The sequence below is a fragment of the Pseudophryne corroboree genome, chromosome 4 (genome assembly GCF_028390025.1).
Source record: "Pseudophryne corroboree isolate aPseCor3 chromosome 4, aPseCor3.hap2, whole genome shotgun sequence".
Classification (NCBI taxonomy): domain Eukaryota; kingdom Metazoa; phylum Chordata; class Amphibia; order Anura; family Myobatrachidae; genus Pseudophryne; species Pseudophryne corroboree.
Window position 1 is genome coordinate 439,717,307 of NC_086447.1, and position 13,026 is coordinate 439,730,332.

Genomic DNA, 13,026 nt, shown 5'->3' on the forward strand with positions numbered 1-13,026 from the left:
AAAAAGGAAGCCATGCTAGGGTATTTTTGGACTGCTGATCCACTGGCAAGTAACAGAACAATGCTCTGCAAGCTACTTCAGCAAATGATATACTCTTAGCTGCCACCATTACAGTATCTTTAGGGATATGGCAAGTCTTAAATTATATCTTCTGTGTTAAGAGCTTTTTTCCTTTCCATCTCAGATAAGAAAGAATTAACCCATTAGTCAGGGCTGCCTTGGGAATCTGATAAAAAAAAAAAAAAAACATATTTACAGAAGGAAGTGGATAAAAAGAAAACGGCCCCAACTGTGGTCATTTAATGCGTGTCTGATGTGTGCCTCTGCAGTATTAGAATTGCCAGTGCATGTATGGGACATTGTTGATATCTAGGATTTGTTCTTCTTAAGGCAATATACTCATACTGAATTTGTAAGTTTTTCACAATACTTTACCGTATTAAAGCTGTAAGTTGTGTTGAATCTGTAGAATCCAATTCTTTATTTAATTTTGAATAGTCAATTGTAGATGAAGCACCTTTTTCAAGTCTAGCAAAAAACCTTTCCTTTTCTTCCTGTTCTTCTAAGGTATCCAGGCCAACCCCATGGTATGTTTGATATGGGCCAGAAGCTAAAACAGATTCTAAAGTAGAAAATAAACTAAAATTCATAACAATATGGATTTACATTTAGAGTAAAAGGCAAAGCTTGCTAGGATTGCATTATATTCATTATTTATTATTAGTAGCTACCCATTTTGATATCCTGGAGGTGAAAAACTCAGAATGATCTAAACAAAACACAAATCTACACATGCAGGCAGTTAAAAAGATACAACGTACTGAGAAAATAGGATTTTAATTACCTACCGGCATATCTTTTTCTCGCAGTCCATAAGGGATATTGGGGAATTAGTACGATGGGGTATAGACGGGGTCCAAAGGAGCCAGTGCACTTTAAATTTCTGCAACTGGGTGTGCTGGCTCCTCCCCTCTATGCCCCCTCCCACAGGTAGTTATAGGTAAAATAGTGCCCGAAGGAGAATGGACACACTTGTGTCAAAGTCGAAAAATATCATGATGCATATGCCTTGTAATTTTCCTAAAGATCGCTCCGGCGATCACGCGCGTGGTATGCGCATTTACGGTAGAGTTTGTAAGCATCTAGCGTGCGACTCGATCGTAGCATATTTAACCCATATAGTGTGTTTTGTATTTAATATTCCCCTAGACAATGTCAGCGAGTATGTTTAGTTTAAACTGTTCCTGGACAGAGAGATTCCTCTTTACATGATAGGAAGGGTCAGACAAAGGTTGAAAGGTGGTGTCTAGTATCCAGCTGTAGGGTATTTTAAGGGTAACATTCCGGTGCTAGTTAGGAAAGGATCGCTCGCTCGCTCCTGCGTATAGTTATGTACAAATGTAGTTTATGAACATTAACTGTATTTGCTGTAAATTACACTTGCGGCGGGAATCCTGAGGATACCTCCCACCAGAGCAGTTGGGGAAAGACACAGCCCACCTGTTCAAATCCACCTATGACCTTTGCTATAGTGTAGAGACACATCCCTGTGTCCAATGAACAATGAGATACAGGTACCATTGTATTGTGAATGTATGTTGTGCTATATAAAGACCACCATTGCCTGGCCAGCCTCACTCTCTCTGAAGGCTTTCTCCCTGAATGCTGAGGACTGGATCCGGATCGCGCATGCGAATCATCCCCACGTATGTATTATTCTCTGTAGCCATTTTGTTCGCCATTTATGTTCTCATTTGTTCGCTCTTGTTTGCAATTATTCGCCATTGTTCACATTATTTTCTGTAATTCTGTTTAGATTTCTATGTTAGTTTGTAGTGTATAACTTGTATTGTGTTTCCCTTTTTCACTAAACCATCCACGGCGGTGTTAGAGCTGCTGTGGTTTTTAAATCCAAACCAGGTCTTGTGTTTTCACTGTTTACTGCAAAGGGCTCTCTTAGCGTCTCAATCGCTCAAACAGCATACACATTGTTAAGGTTTTTAAACGTTACATCATTACAGTACTTGGTTATTAAGGTTTAGAGTATAAGTATATTCTCACTGTGTTTTATTAGCAAGGTAAAGGTTATCAACTGTGTGTGCGCCCGCTGTGTGTAATCCGTACACTCAGCGCAGCGTGTGTACGCCAAGTGCGTACCACGTGCGGGACTCTGTACGCAAATAGCGTACAAAGTGCGTAGCACGTGCACGTGGTCTAGCGGCCATAGCGGCTCCACGGTAATAGTGTATAGCTTTATGTTTAAAGATAATAATTGACATTATCACTTGGGAGAAGGAATATAACGAGTGGTGAGATTAACACACCAACACACCAATAGCATAAAACGACCAGCAACAGCTGGTAACAAAACAGCAACAGCTGAGCAAGTAACCATGTAAGAGAAAACCTGCAGAAAAGTCAACACACTGTGGCGGGCCCCCAATATCCCTTATGGACTACGAGAAAAGGATTTATTGGTAGGTAATTAAAATCCTATTTTCTCTAGCATCCATAAGGGATATAGAGGAATTAGTACGATGGGGACATCCCAAAGCTTTCAGAACGGGAGGGACTGTGCGGAGACGTCTGCAGCACCGCCTGCCCAAACTGGGTATCCTCTTTGGCCAGGGTATCAAACTTGTAGAACTTCACAAAAGGTGTTCTTCCCCAACCAAGTAGCAGTTCATCATAGTTGCAAGGCCGAGACTCCACAGGCAGCCGCCCAGGAAACCCCACTGATCTCGTAGAGTGGGCCTTCAGAGACTGAGGAACAGGTAAAGCTGCCGACACATAGGCCTGTTGGATAGTAAACCTAAGCCAACGAGCAATGGACTGCTTGGAAGCAGGGCAACCCTTTTTCTGCACATCATAGAACACAAACAAAGAATCCGTCTTTCTGATCAGAGCTGTTCTCTAGATATAGATCTTCAAGGCTCTCACAGCATCCAATGCCTCCAGAGGAGCAGAAGTGGCAGAACCTGACGGAACCACAATAGGTTGACTTAAGTGGAACGCAGAGACTACCTTCGGCAGGAACTGCTGCGTAGTCCTGAGCTCCACTCCGTGCTCATAAAAGACCAAGGGGTATATTTACTAAGCTCCCGATTTTGACCGAGAAGGTGTTTTTTCTTCAAAGTGTCATCTCGGGAATTTACTAAACTCAAATCACGGCAGTGATGAGGGCATTCGTATTTTTTTGGAAGTCCTAGGAAAAAATTACGAATCAATACACCATCGGTCAAATACGCCTGGAATTTGGTAGAAATCGGTCATTTACTAAAAAGTGCAAATCACAAACACTGCCGACAACAGCCAAACACTGCCGTGATAAAATACAAATCGTGAAAAAGTGCTAAAAAAAAAACCAGACCTGCTTTTTTTTACCGTGTTCGGATAGGCATGCACGGATCCATGAGATCCGTGCATGTTTTTCAGTGGGAAGGGGTGGGAAAGTGCTAATTTTTTTTTTTTTTTTTAAATGCGTGGGGTCCCCCCTCCTAAGCAAAATCAGCCTCTGGCTCTTTGAGCCGGCCCTGGTTGAAAAAATATGGGGGAAAAAGTGACAGGGGTTCCCCCATATTTAAACAACCAGCACCGGGCTCTGCGCCTGGTCCTGGTTCTAAAAATACGGGGGACAAAAAGCATAGGGGTCCCCCGTATTTCTGAAACCAGCACCGGGCTCCACTAGCCAGATACATAATGCCACAGCCGGGGGACACTTTTATATTGGTCCCTGCGGCCCTGGCATTACATACCCAACTAGTCACCCCTGGCCGGGGGTACCCCGGAGTAGTGGGGACCCCTTCAATCAAGGGGTCCCCCCCTCCAGCCACCCAAGGGCCAGGGGTGAAGCCCGAGGCTGTCCCCCCCATCCAAGGGCTGCGGATGGGGGGCTGATAGCCTTTTTGTCAAAAAATGAATATTGTTTTTAGTAGCAGTACTACAAGTCCCAGCAAGCCTCCCCCGCAAGCTGGTACTTGGAGAACCACAAGTACCAGCATGCGGTGGAAAACCGGGCCCGCTGGTACCTGTAGTACTACTACTAAAAAATACCCCAATAAAAACAGAAGACACACACCTTGAAAGTAAAATTTTAATACATACATCCACACCTCCATACACACATACTTACCTATGTTCGCACGAGGGTCGGTCCTCTTCTCCATGTAGAATCCATGGGGTACCTGTTGAAAAAATTATACATACATAATCCAGTGTAGATCGGTCCTCTTCTTTTCTATTTGTAATCCACGTACTTTGCAAAATAAAAAAACGGATACACGACCACGCACTGAAAGGGGCCCCATGTTTTCACATGGGACCCCTTTCCCCGACTGCCAGGAACCCCCCTGACTTCTGTCTAAGAGGGTTCCATCAGCCAATCAGGGAGCGCCATGTTGTGGCACCCTCCTGATTGGCTGTGTGCTCCTGTAGTGTATGTCAGACAGCACACGGCAGTGTTACAATGTAGCGCCTATGCGCTCCATTGTAACCAATGGTGGGAACTTAGTGGTCAGCGGTGAGGTTACTTTCGGTCAACCGCTGACCACAAAGTTCCCACCATTGGTTACAATGGAGCGCATAGGCGCTACATTGTAACACTGCCGTGTGCTGTCTGACATACACTACAGGAGCACACAGCCAATCAGGAGGGTGCCACGACGTGGCGCTCCCTGATTGGCTGATGGAACCCTCTTAGACAGAAGTCAGGGGGGTTCCTGGCAGTCGGGGAAAGGGGTCCCATGTGAAAACATGGGGCCCCTTTCAGTGCGTGGTCGTGTATCCGTTTTTTTATTTTGCAAAGTACGTGGATTACAAATAGAAAAGAAGAGGACCGATCTACACTGGATTATGTGAGTATAATTTTTCCAACAGGTACCCCATGGATTCTACATGGAGAAGAGGACCGACCCTCCTGTGAACATAGGTAAGTATGTGTGTATGGAGGTGTGGATGTATGTATTAAACTTTTACTTTCAAGGTGTGTGTCTTCTGTTTTTATTGGGGTATTTTTTTAGTAGTAGTACTACTACAGGTACCAGCGGGCCCGGTTTTCCACCGCATGCTGGTACTTGTGGTTCTCCAAGTAGCAGCTTGCGGGGGAGGCTTGCTGGGACTTGTAGTACTGCTACTAAAAACAATATTCATTTTTTGACAAAAAGGCTATCAGCCCCCCATCCGCAGCCCTTGGATGGGGGGGACAGCCTCGGGCTTCACCCCTGGCCCTTGGGTGGCTGGAGGGGGGGGGACCCCTTGATTGAAGGGGTCCCCACTCCTCCAGGGTACCCCGGCCAGGGGTGACTAGTTGGATATGTAATGCCAGGGCCGCAGGGACCAATATAAAAGTGTACCCCGGCTGTGGCATTATGTATCTGGCTAGTGGAGCCCGGTGCTGGTTTCAGAAATACGGGGGACCCCTACGCTTTTTGTCCCCCGTATTTTTGGGACCAGGACCAGGCGCAGAGCCCGGTGCTGGTTGTTTAAATATGGGGGAACCCCTGTCACTTTTTTTCCCATATTTTTTCAACCAGGACCGGCTCAAAGAGCCCGAGGCTGGTTTTGCTTAGGAGGGGGGACCCCACGCATTTTTTTTAAAGATTTAAACAATGATTTTTATTTTAATAAAAGGTGCACAATGAAGCCCAGCACGGATCTCACAGATCCGGCCGAGATTCATTGTGTTAGAGTCGGCAGTGTTTTACAAGTCACTCACTTAAAACACCGCAAAAAAATACGAATGACATCGACATCGGTAAATACGAAAACGCAGAATACGACAGCTTAGTAAATTAGTCATAATAAATTCAAAAAGTTGCAACTTTACACTTTCGATGTCATTCGTGATTGAACTTTAACCTCAAACGGGAAAATACGATTTTTAGTAAATATACCCCCAAGTAGGGACTTTTACACAATAAGGCCACGAATTCTGAAGCCAGGGCCAGTAACATCACCGTCTTACACAGGAGGTACGTGTATTCTACCATCATCAGAGGTTCAAACCAGGAGGACTGTAGAAATTCCAACACTACATTCAAATCCCAGGGTGCCGTGGGCGGCACAAAAGGAGTCTGTACGTGGAGTAACCCTTGCAAGAAGGTCTGAACTTCTGGCAACACTGTCAATTTCTTCTGAGGAAGGAAACAGGTAGACCAGCCGGTAAGGACAAGGCAATGTCAGTGCATTTACTGCCCTCGCCTGAGGGTCCCAGGTTTGTGAGCAATACCAGCAAAGTTTCTTGTTGAGTCGAGAAGCCATCATGTCTATTTGTGGGCAGCAACACCGTTCGATGATCTGCTGAAACACCTGATGGTGGAGCCCCCACTCTCCCGGGTGGATCGAGACGATTCAGAAAGTCCGCTTCCCAGTTGTCCACTACCGGAATGATGATTGCGGATTTTGCTCTTGCATTTCTTTTTGCCCAGAGGAGTATCTTTCACACCTCTCGCATGCTGGCACTGCTTTTTGCCCTTCCTTGTCGATTTATGTATGCCACCGCCATGGCGTTGTCGACTGAACTTGGATTGCGTGATCCCCGAGTAGAGGACAGGCCTGAAGCAGAGCATTGTAGATCGCCCAAAGTTCCAGAATGTTGATCAGAAGTAGGGCTTCGTGGGCTGACCACCTGCCCTGGAACTGAGCCCCATGGGTTACAGCTCCCCATCCTCTCAGACTCGCATCTGTCGTGAGGAGGATCCAATCCTGAATCCCGAAACTTAGACCTTCCAGTAGGTTTGAGGACTGCAGTCACCACAGTAGGGAAATCCTTGCTTGAGGTGACAGCCATATCATCTGGTGCATCTGAAGATTTGATCCGGACCACTTACTCAGGAGATCCAAATGAAATGTTCTGGCATGGAACCTTCCATACTGGATGGCCTCGTATGAGGCTACCATTTTCCCCAACAATCTTATGCAAAGATGGATGGATATTCGAGTAGGACCATCTCCTGGAGTGTTCTTGCTTTGTCCTCCGGGACAAACACTTTCTGGGCCACAGTATCCAGCAACATTCCCAGGAACAGAAGCCACTGAGTTGGCTCCAGGTGGGACTTCTGCAAATTGAGGATCCACCCATGGTGTGACAGAAGTTGGATAGTGTGGTCTATATGGAGCAATAAAAGCTCCCTGGATCTTGCCTTTATCAAGAGATCATCCAGATAAGGGACAATATTGACCCCCTGGACCCGGAGTTGGAACATCATCTCCTCCATCACCTTCGTGAACACGCTCGGAGCTGTGGGCAGGCCGAAGGGTAACGCCTGGAACCGGTAGTGATCGTTCAGCAGGGCAAACCGCAGGTAAGCCTGGTGAGGTGACCAAATCTGGATATGGAGATAGGGTCCTTTATATCCAGTGAGACCATGAACTCCCGTTCTTCCAGGCCCACAACCACTGCTCGCAAGGATTCCATTTTGAACTTGAAAACCTTTAGGTAAGGGTTCAAGGATTTTAGATTCAAAATGGGCCTTACCGAACCGTCCGGTTTTGGTACCACGAACAGGTTGGAGTAGTAATCATTTCTCTGTTGTTGCCATGGCACTGGAACAATGACTTGGGACTGGACCAATTTTAGGTACCCTGCTATGACCGTTGTTTGGGATATACCAGCCGCTGTGTAAATAGACTTCAGTGTAGTCTCTATTTTCCTATCCCCAGGGTCCTTTATGGTAAAGGAGCCCGGAGCTGGTAGTACGCTTTTTTAGATAGGCGAGAGACTGATACTTCTACGGCCGGGGGTTCTTACCAGATTTTCCTGCCTTCAGGAGCAAATGGGAAAGTGTGCAAAAATCGTTTTGTCACTTGGTATTTCTTATCTGGATTTTCCCAGGCTATCTTAAACAGGTCATCCAGTTCTGCAGAATCAGGAAAAGTGACACAGAGTTTTTTATGTGTTATGAAAAATGACAGCTGTGCTGCAGCGTCCTTCAGAGGGAGTTTTAACACATCCCATATAGCAAGAATGAGGGTCTCAATACCCTGTGCAGAAGCGGAATCCCCAGTAATAGGATCCAAGTCCTCCCCCTCCTCCTGTATTTCCTCATCAGATTCTGAGAGTGAAGCAGGTAACCCACGTTTAAGTGGTCCTGATCTAGAGGAGGGGGGGGGGGGGGGAGCTGTTGAACATCTGCCATTGCAGCTAGGTCTGCAACAGCCTGCTGCAGTTGTTGAGTTTTTTGACTATTAGCAGTGACCTAAGATGACATATCTGACATCACGGATTTTAGGGCACCTAGCCAGGAAGGCTCTGACCCTCACTGAGTTGTGAGGACTGGCTGCATTGTTTACATGATATGGAACCAGATGTAGAGGAAGAGAATCTGGTGTGACATACACTGCATAATTGGTGTTTTACCATGTTTACAGGAGACAACACTTATATACACATACACACAGACAAGTACTATAATAGCAAGCCTATCCTACTGTATGTGAGAGGGAGACAAAGAGGAAGGAACAGCACACCCAAGGTAAGCAGCCCCACAGTGAGACTGCAAGCTGTTTTATCACGGTGTAATACCGGAGTTTTTGTCCTTTTCAGGACACAGATTGTGTACAATAGAGGCTCTCCCCCTTTGCTACACCCCTATACCAGTTTTCCTGAGTGTCTGGAGATGTGTGTGCCTGCTGCTGCAGCTGTAAGCAGAGGAAGGCGCCAAAATGCAGCTGGTCCCGCTCTGATGGAAGCTCCGCCCCCTGTAATGGCGCCAGACCTATATAGATTTTTATACTGGCAATGTCTATCAACAGAGTGTAAAATGAAGTAAAGATACCGGTTTTCACTTTTTCTGGCCAGTGTACGCAGAGAGCTATAGTGGATCCCCCCAGGGAGGGTTCAGTATGCCGCACCTGCATTTGCGCCACACCAAGAACCGGGAGTGGGGACCCCCCTAGCGAGCCCCCGGTTTGTACTCACCACTCTTCTCACCTTCAGGCATCTGTTAGGGGTGTGCGGTGTGCTGAGATTGCGACAGCTAAGGCGCACTGCCCCGCTGTACAACAACCTCTCAGGACGGTGGTCCTGCAGCGGGGAAGCAGCTGACGCCTGAAGAGACCGGTAACCGTTACCCCCAACTCCCACGGTGCAGGTATGCTGTTGCCCAAATAGCACACCGAAAATAAATAAAATTTTACACCTACCGGTAAATCTATTTCTCGTAGTCCGTAGAGGATGCTGGGACTCCGTAAGGACCATGGGGTATAGACGGGCTCCGCAGGAGACATGGGCACTTTAAGAAAGACTTGGACTCTGGGTGTGCACTGGCTCCTCCCTCTATGCCCCTCCTCCAGACCTCAGTTAGAGAAACTGTGCCCAGAGGAGATGGACAGTACGAGGAAAGGATTCTTGTTAATCCAAGGGCAAGATTCATACCAGCCACACCAATCACACCGTATAACTTGTGATAAACTACCCAGTTAACAGTATGAACAAACATAGTCCCAGTCCACAACGATGAAACTATAACATAACCCTTATTAAAGCAATAACTATATACAAGTCTTGCAGGAGAAGTCCGCACTTGGGACAGGCGCCCAGCATCCTCTACGGACTACGAGAAATAGATTTACTGGTAGGTGTAAAATCTTAAATTTTCTCTAATGTCCTAGAGGATGCTGGGACTCCGTAAGGACCATGGGGATTATACCAAAGCTCCCAAACGGGCGGGAGAGTGCGGATGACTCTGCAGCACCGATTGAGCAAACAGGAGGTCCTCCTCAGCCAGGGTATCAAAGTTATAGAACTTTGCAAAGGTGTTTGAACCCGACCAAGTCGCTGCTTGGCACAACTGTAAAGCCGAGACCCCTCGGGCAGCCGCCCAAGAAGAGCCCACCTTCCTAGTGGAATGGGCCTTAACCGATTTTGGTAACGGCAATCCTGCCGTAGAATGCGCCTGCTGAATCGTGTTACAGATCCAGCGAGCAATAGTCTGCTTAGAAGCCGGAGCGCCAACCTTGTTGGCTGCATACAGGACAAACAGTGCTTCTGTCTTCCTGACCCTAGCTGTTCTGGCCACATAAATCTTCAAAGCCCTGACCACATCCAGGGACTCGGAATCCTCCAAGTCACGCGTAGCCACAGGCACAACATTAGGTTGGTTCATATGAAAAGATAAGACCACCTTAGGAAGGAACTGAGGACGAGTCCTCAATTCCGCCCTATCCACATGAAAAACCAGATAGGGGCTTTTATTTGACAAAGCCGCTAGTTCCGAAACTCGCCTTGCTGAAGCGAAGGCTAACAACATGACCACCTTCCAAGTGAGGTACTTCAACTCCACCGTGTTGAGAGGTTCAAACCAATGTGACTTAAGGAAACTTAACACCACATTAAGGTCCCAAGGTGCCACCGGAGGCACAAACGGGGGCTGAATATGCAGTACTCCCTTCACAAAAGTCTGTACTTCAGGAAAAGAAGCCAATTCTTTTTGAAAGAAAATGGATAAGGTCGAAATTTGAACCCTTATGGACCCTAATTTTAGGCCCAAATTCACTCTAGTCTGAAGGAAGTGAAGGAGACGGCCCAAATGGAACTCCTCCGTAGGAGAATTCCTGGCCTCACACCAAGAAACATATTTTCTCCATATGCGGTGATAATGTTTCGATGTCACGTCCTTCCTAGCCTTGATCAGGGTAGGAATGACCTCATCGGGAATACCTTTTTCAGCTAGGATCCGACATTCAACCGCCATGCCGTCAAACGCAGCCGCGGTAAGTCTTGGAACAGACAGGGCTCCTGTTGCAGCAGGTCCTGCCGTAGAGGAAGAGGCCACGGATCTTCTGTGAGCAACTCCTGCAGATCTGGATACCAAGTCCTTCATGGTCAATCCGGAGCCACGAGGATTGCTCTCACTCCTCTTTGTCTTATTATTCTTAACACCTTGGGTATGAGAGGAAGAGGAGGAAACGCATAGACCGACCTGAACACCCAAGGTGTCACCAGGGCGTCTACCGCTACCGCCTGTCTATTTGGGGCAGTCCCCACTGACCCACGATCTGTGCAAAGACTTCCTGATGAAGTCCCCACTCTCCCGGATTCAGGTCGTGTCTGCTGAGCAAGTCCGCTGCCCAGTTGTCCACTCCCGGTATGAACACTGCTGACAGTGCGCTTACATGACCTTTTGCCCAGCAAAGAATTCTGGTGGCTTCTGCCATTGCCACCCTGCTCCTTGTGCCGCCTTGGCGGTTTACATGAGCTACTGCTGTGACATTGTCCGAATGAATCAGGACTGGCTTGTCGCGAAGCAATGCCTCCAGTAACTTCTCTCGAGATCTCGCCTTTATGAGGAGATCGTCCAAGTATGGGATAATTGTGACACCCTGCTTGCGCAGGAGCACCATCATCTCCGCCATTACCTTGGTAAAAATCCTCGGGCCGTGGAAAGCCCAAACGGCAACGTCTGAAATTGGTAATGTCAGTCCTGTACCGCAAATCTCAGGAACGCCTGATGAGGAGGGAATATCGGAACATGAAGGTATGCATCCCTTATGTCCAGGTAAACCATCCAATCCCCCCCCTCCAGGCTGGCGATGATCGCTCTGAGTGATTCCATCTTGAACTTGAACCATTTTAAGTACAGGTTCAGGGATTTTAAATTCAAAATGGGTCTGACCGAACCGTCCGGTTTCGGGACCACAAACCGGGTTGAGTAATACCCCTTCCTTTGTTGCAGAAGGGGAACCTTGGTTATCACCTGCTGAAGACACAATTTTTGAATTGCATTTAACACTAACTCCGTTTCTGAAGGAAAAGCTGGTAGGGCCGATTTGAAAAACCGGCGAGGCGGCACCTCTTCGAATTCCAGCTTGTATCCCCGGGAAACACTCTCTATTGCCCAGGGATCCACCTGTGAGTGGACCCAGATGTGGCTGAAAAATCGAAGACGTGCCCCCACTTGAGCTGACTCCCCCAGGGAAGCCCCAGCGTCATGCGGTGGATTTTGCAGACTCAGGGGAGGACATCTACTCCTGGGAACTAGCTGTGTGCAGCTTTTTCCCCCTGCCTTTACCTCTGGCAAGAAAGGACGAACCCCGTACCTTTTTGCTTTTATTGGAACGAAAGGACTGCATTTGGTAATGCGGCGCCTTCTTAGGTTGCGGGGGAACATAAGGCAAAAAATTCGATTTACCTGCTGTAGCAGTAGAGACAAGGGGGGTAATTCCAAGTTGATCGCAGCAGGAAATGTTTTAGCAGTTGGGCAAAACCATGTGCAGTGCAGGGGGGGCAGATATAACATTTGCAGAGAGAATTAGATTTGGGTGGGCTACTTTGTTTCTGTGCAGGGTACATACTGGCTGCTTTATTTTTACACTGCAATTTAGATTGCAGATTGAACTCACCACACCCAAAAATCAATCTCTCTCTGCACATGTTATATCTGCCCCCCCTGCAGTGCACATGGTTTTGCCCAACTGCTAAAAAATTTCCTGCTGCGATCAACTTGGAAGGTCCGAGAGGCCTTCACCAAACAACTCCTCCCCCTTGTAAGGCAACGACTCCATATGCCGCTTTGAGTCGGCATCCCCCGTCCACTGCCGGGTCCACAAGAGTCGCATAGCAGAAATAGACATAGCATTTATTCTGGAGCTTAGTAAACAAATGTCTCTTTGAGCATCCCTCATATATAACGCAGCATCCTTGATATGCCCTAGGGTCATTAAAATTGTATCCTTATCTAGGGTCTCAATCTCCGTAGATAAGGAATCTGTCCATGCCGCGACAGCACTACAAACCCAGGCCGATGCCATAGCCGGTCTAATAATAGTACCAGAATGTGTGTAAATGTACTTCATGGTAACTTCCTGCTTACGATCAGCAGGATCCTTGAGGCTAGCCGTATCCTGGGATGGCAGTGCTACCTTCTTTGATAAGCGTGTCAACGCCTTGTCTACTTCAGGCGAAGATTCCCATCGTATCCTGTCCTTTTGTGGAAAGGGATACGCCAAAAGAATACTCTTGGAGATTCCCAAGCCTTTTCGCACAATTCGCTTAGCTCATATGAGGACGGAAAAGTGACCTCAGGTTTT

The 13,026-nt window shown here is 47.3% G+C and overlaps 1 protein-coding gene across 3 annotated transcripts in view; it reads right to left on the minus strand.

Annotated features, from left to right (window-relative positions):
* Positions 1-13,026, minus strand: part of CEP162 (centrosomal protein 162) — a 420,302-nt gene that overhangs the window by 279,135 nt on the left and 128,141 nt on the right. For all 3 annotated transcript variants that reach the window (XM_063916918.1, XM_063916917.1, XM_063916916.1), the window contains exon 5: positions 436-622. In XM_063916918.1, the coding sequence (XP_063772988.1) occupies positions 436-622 (187 nt within the window). The remainder of the gene's footprint in view (positions 1-435; positions 623-13,026) is intronic.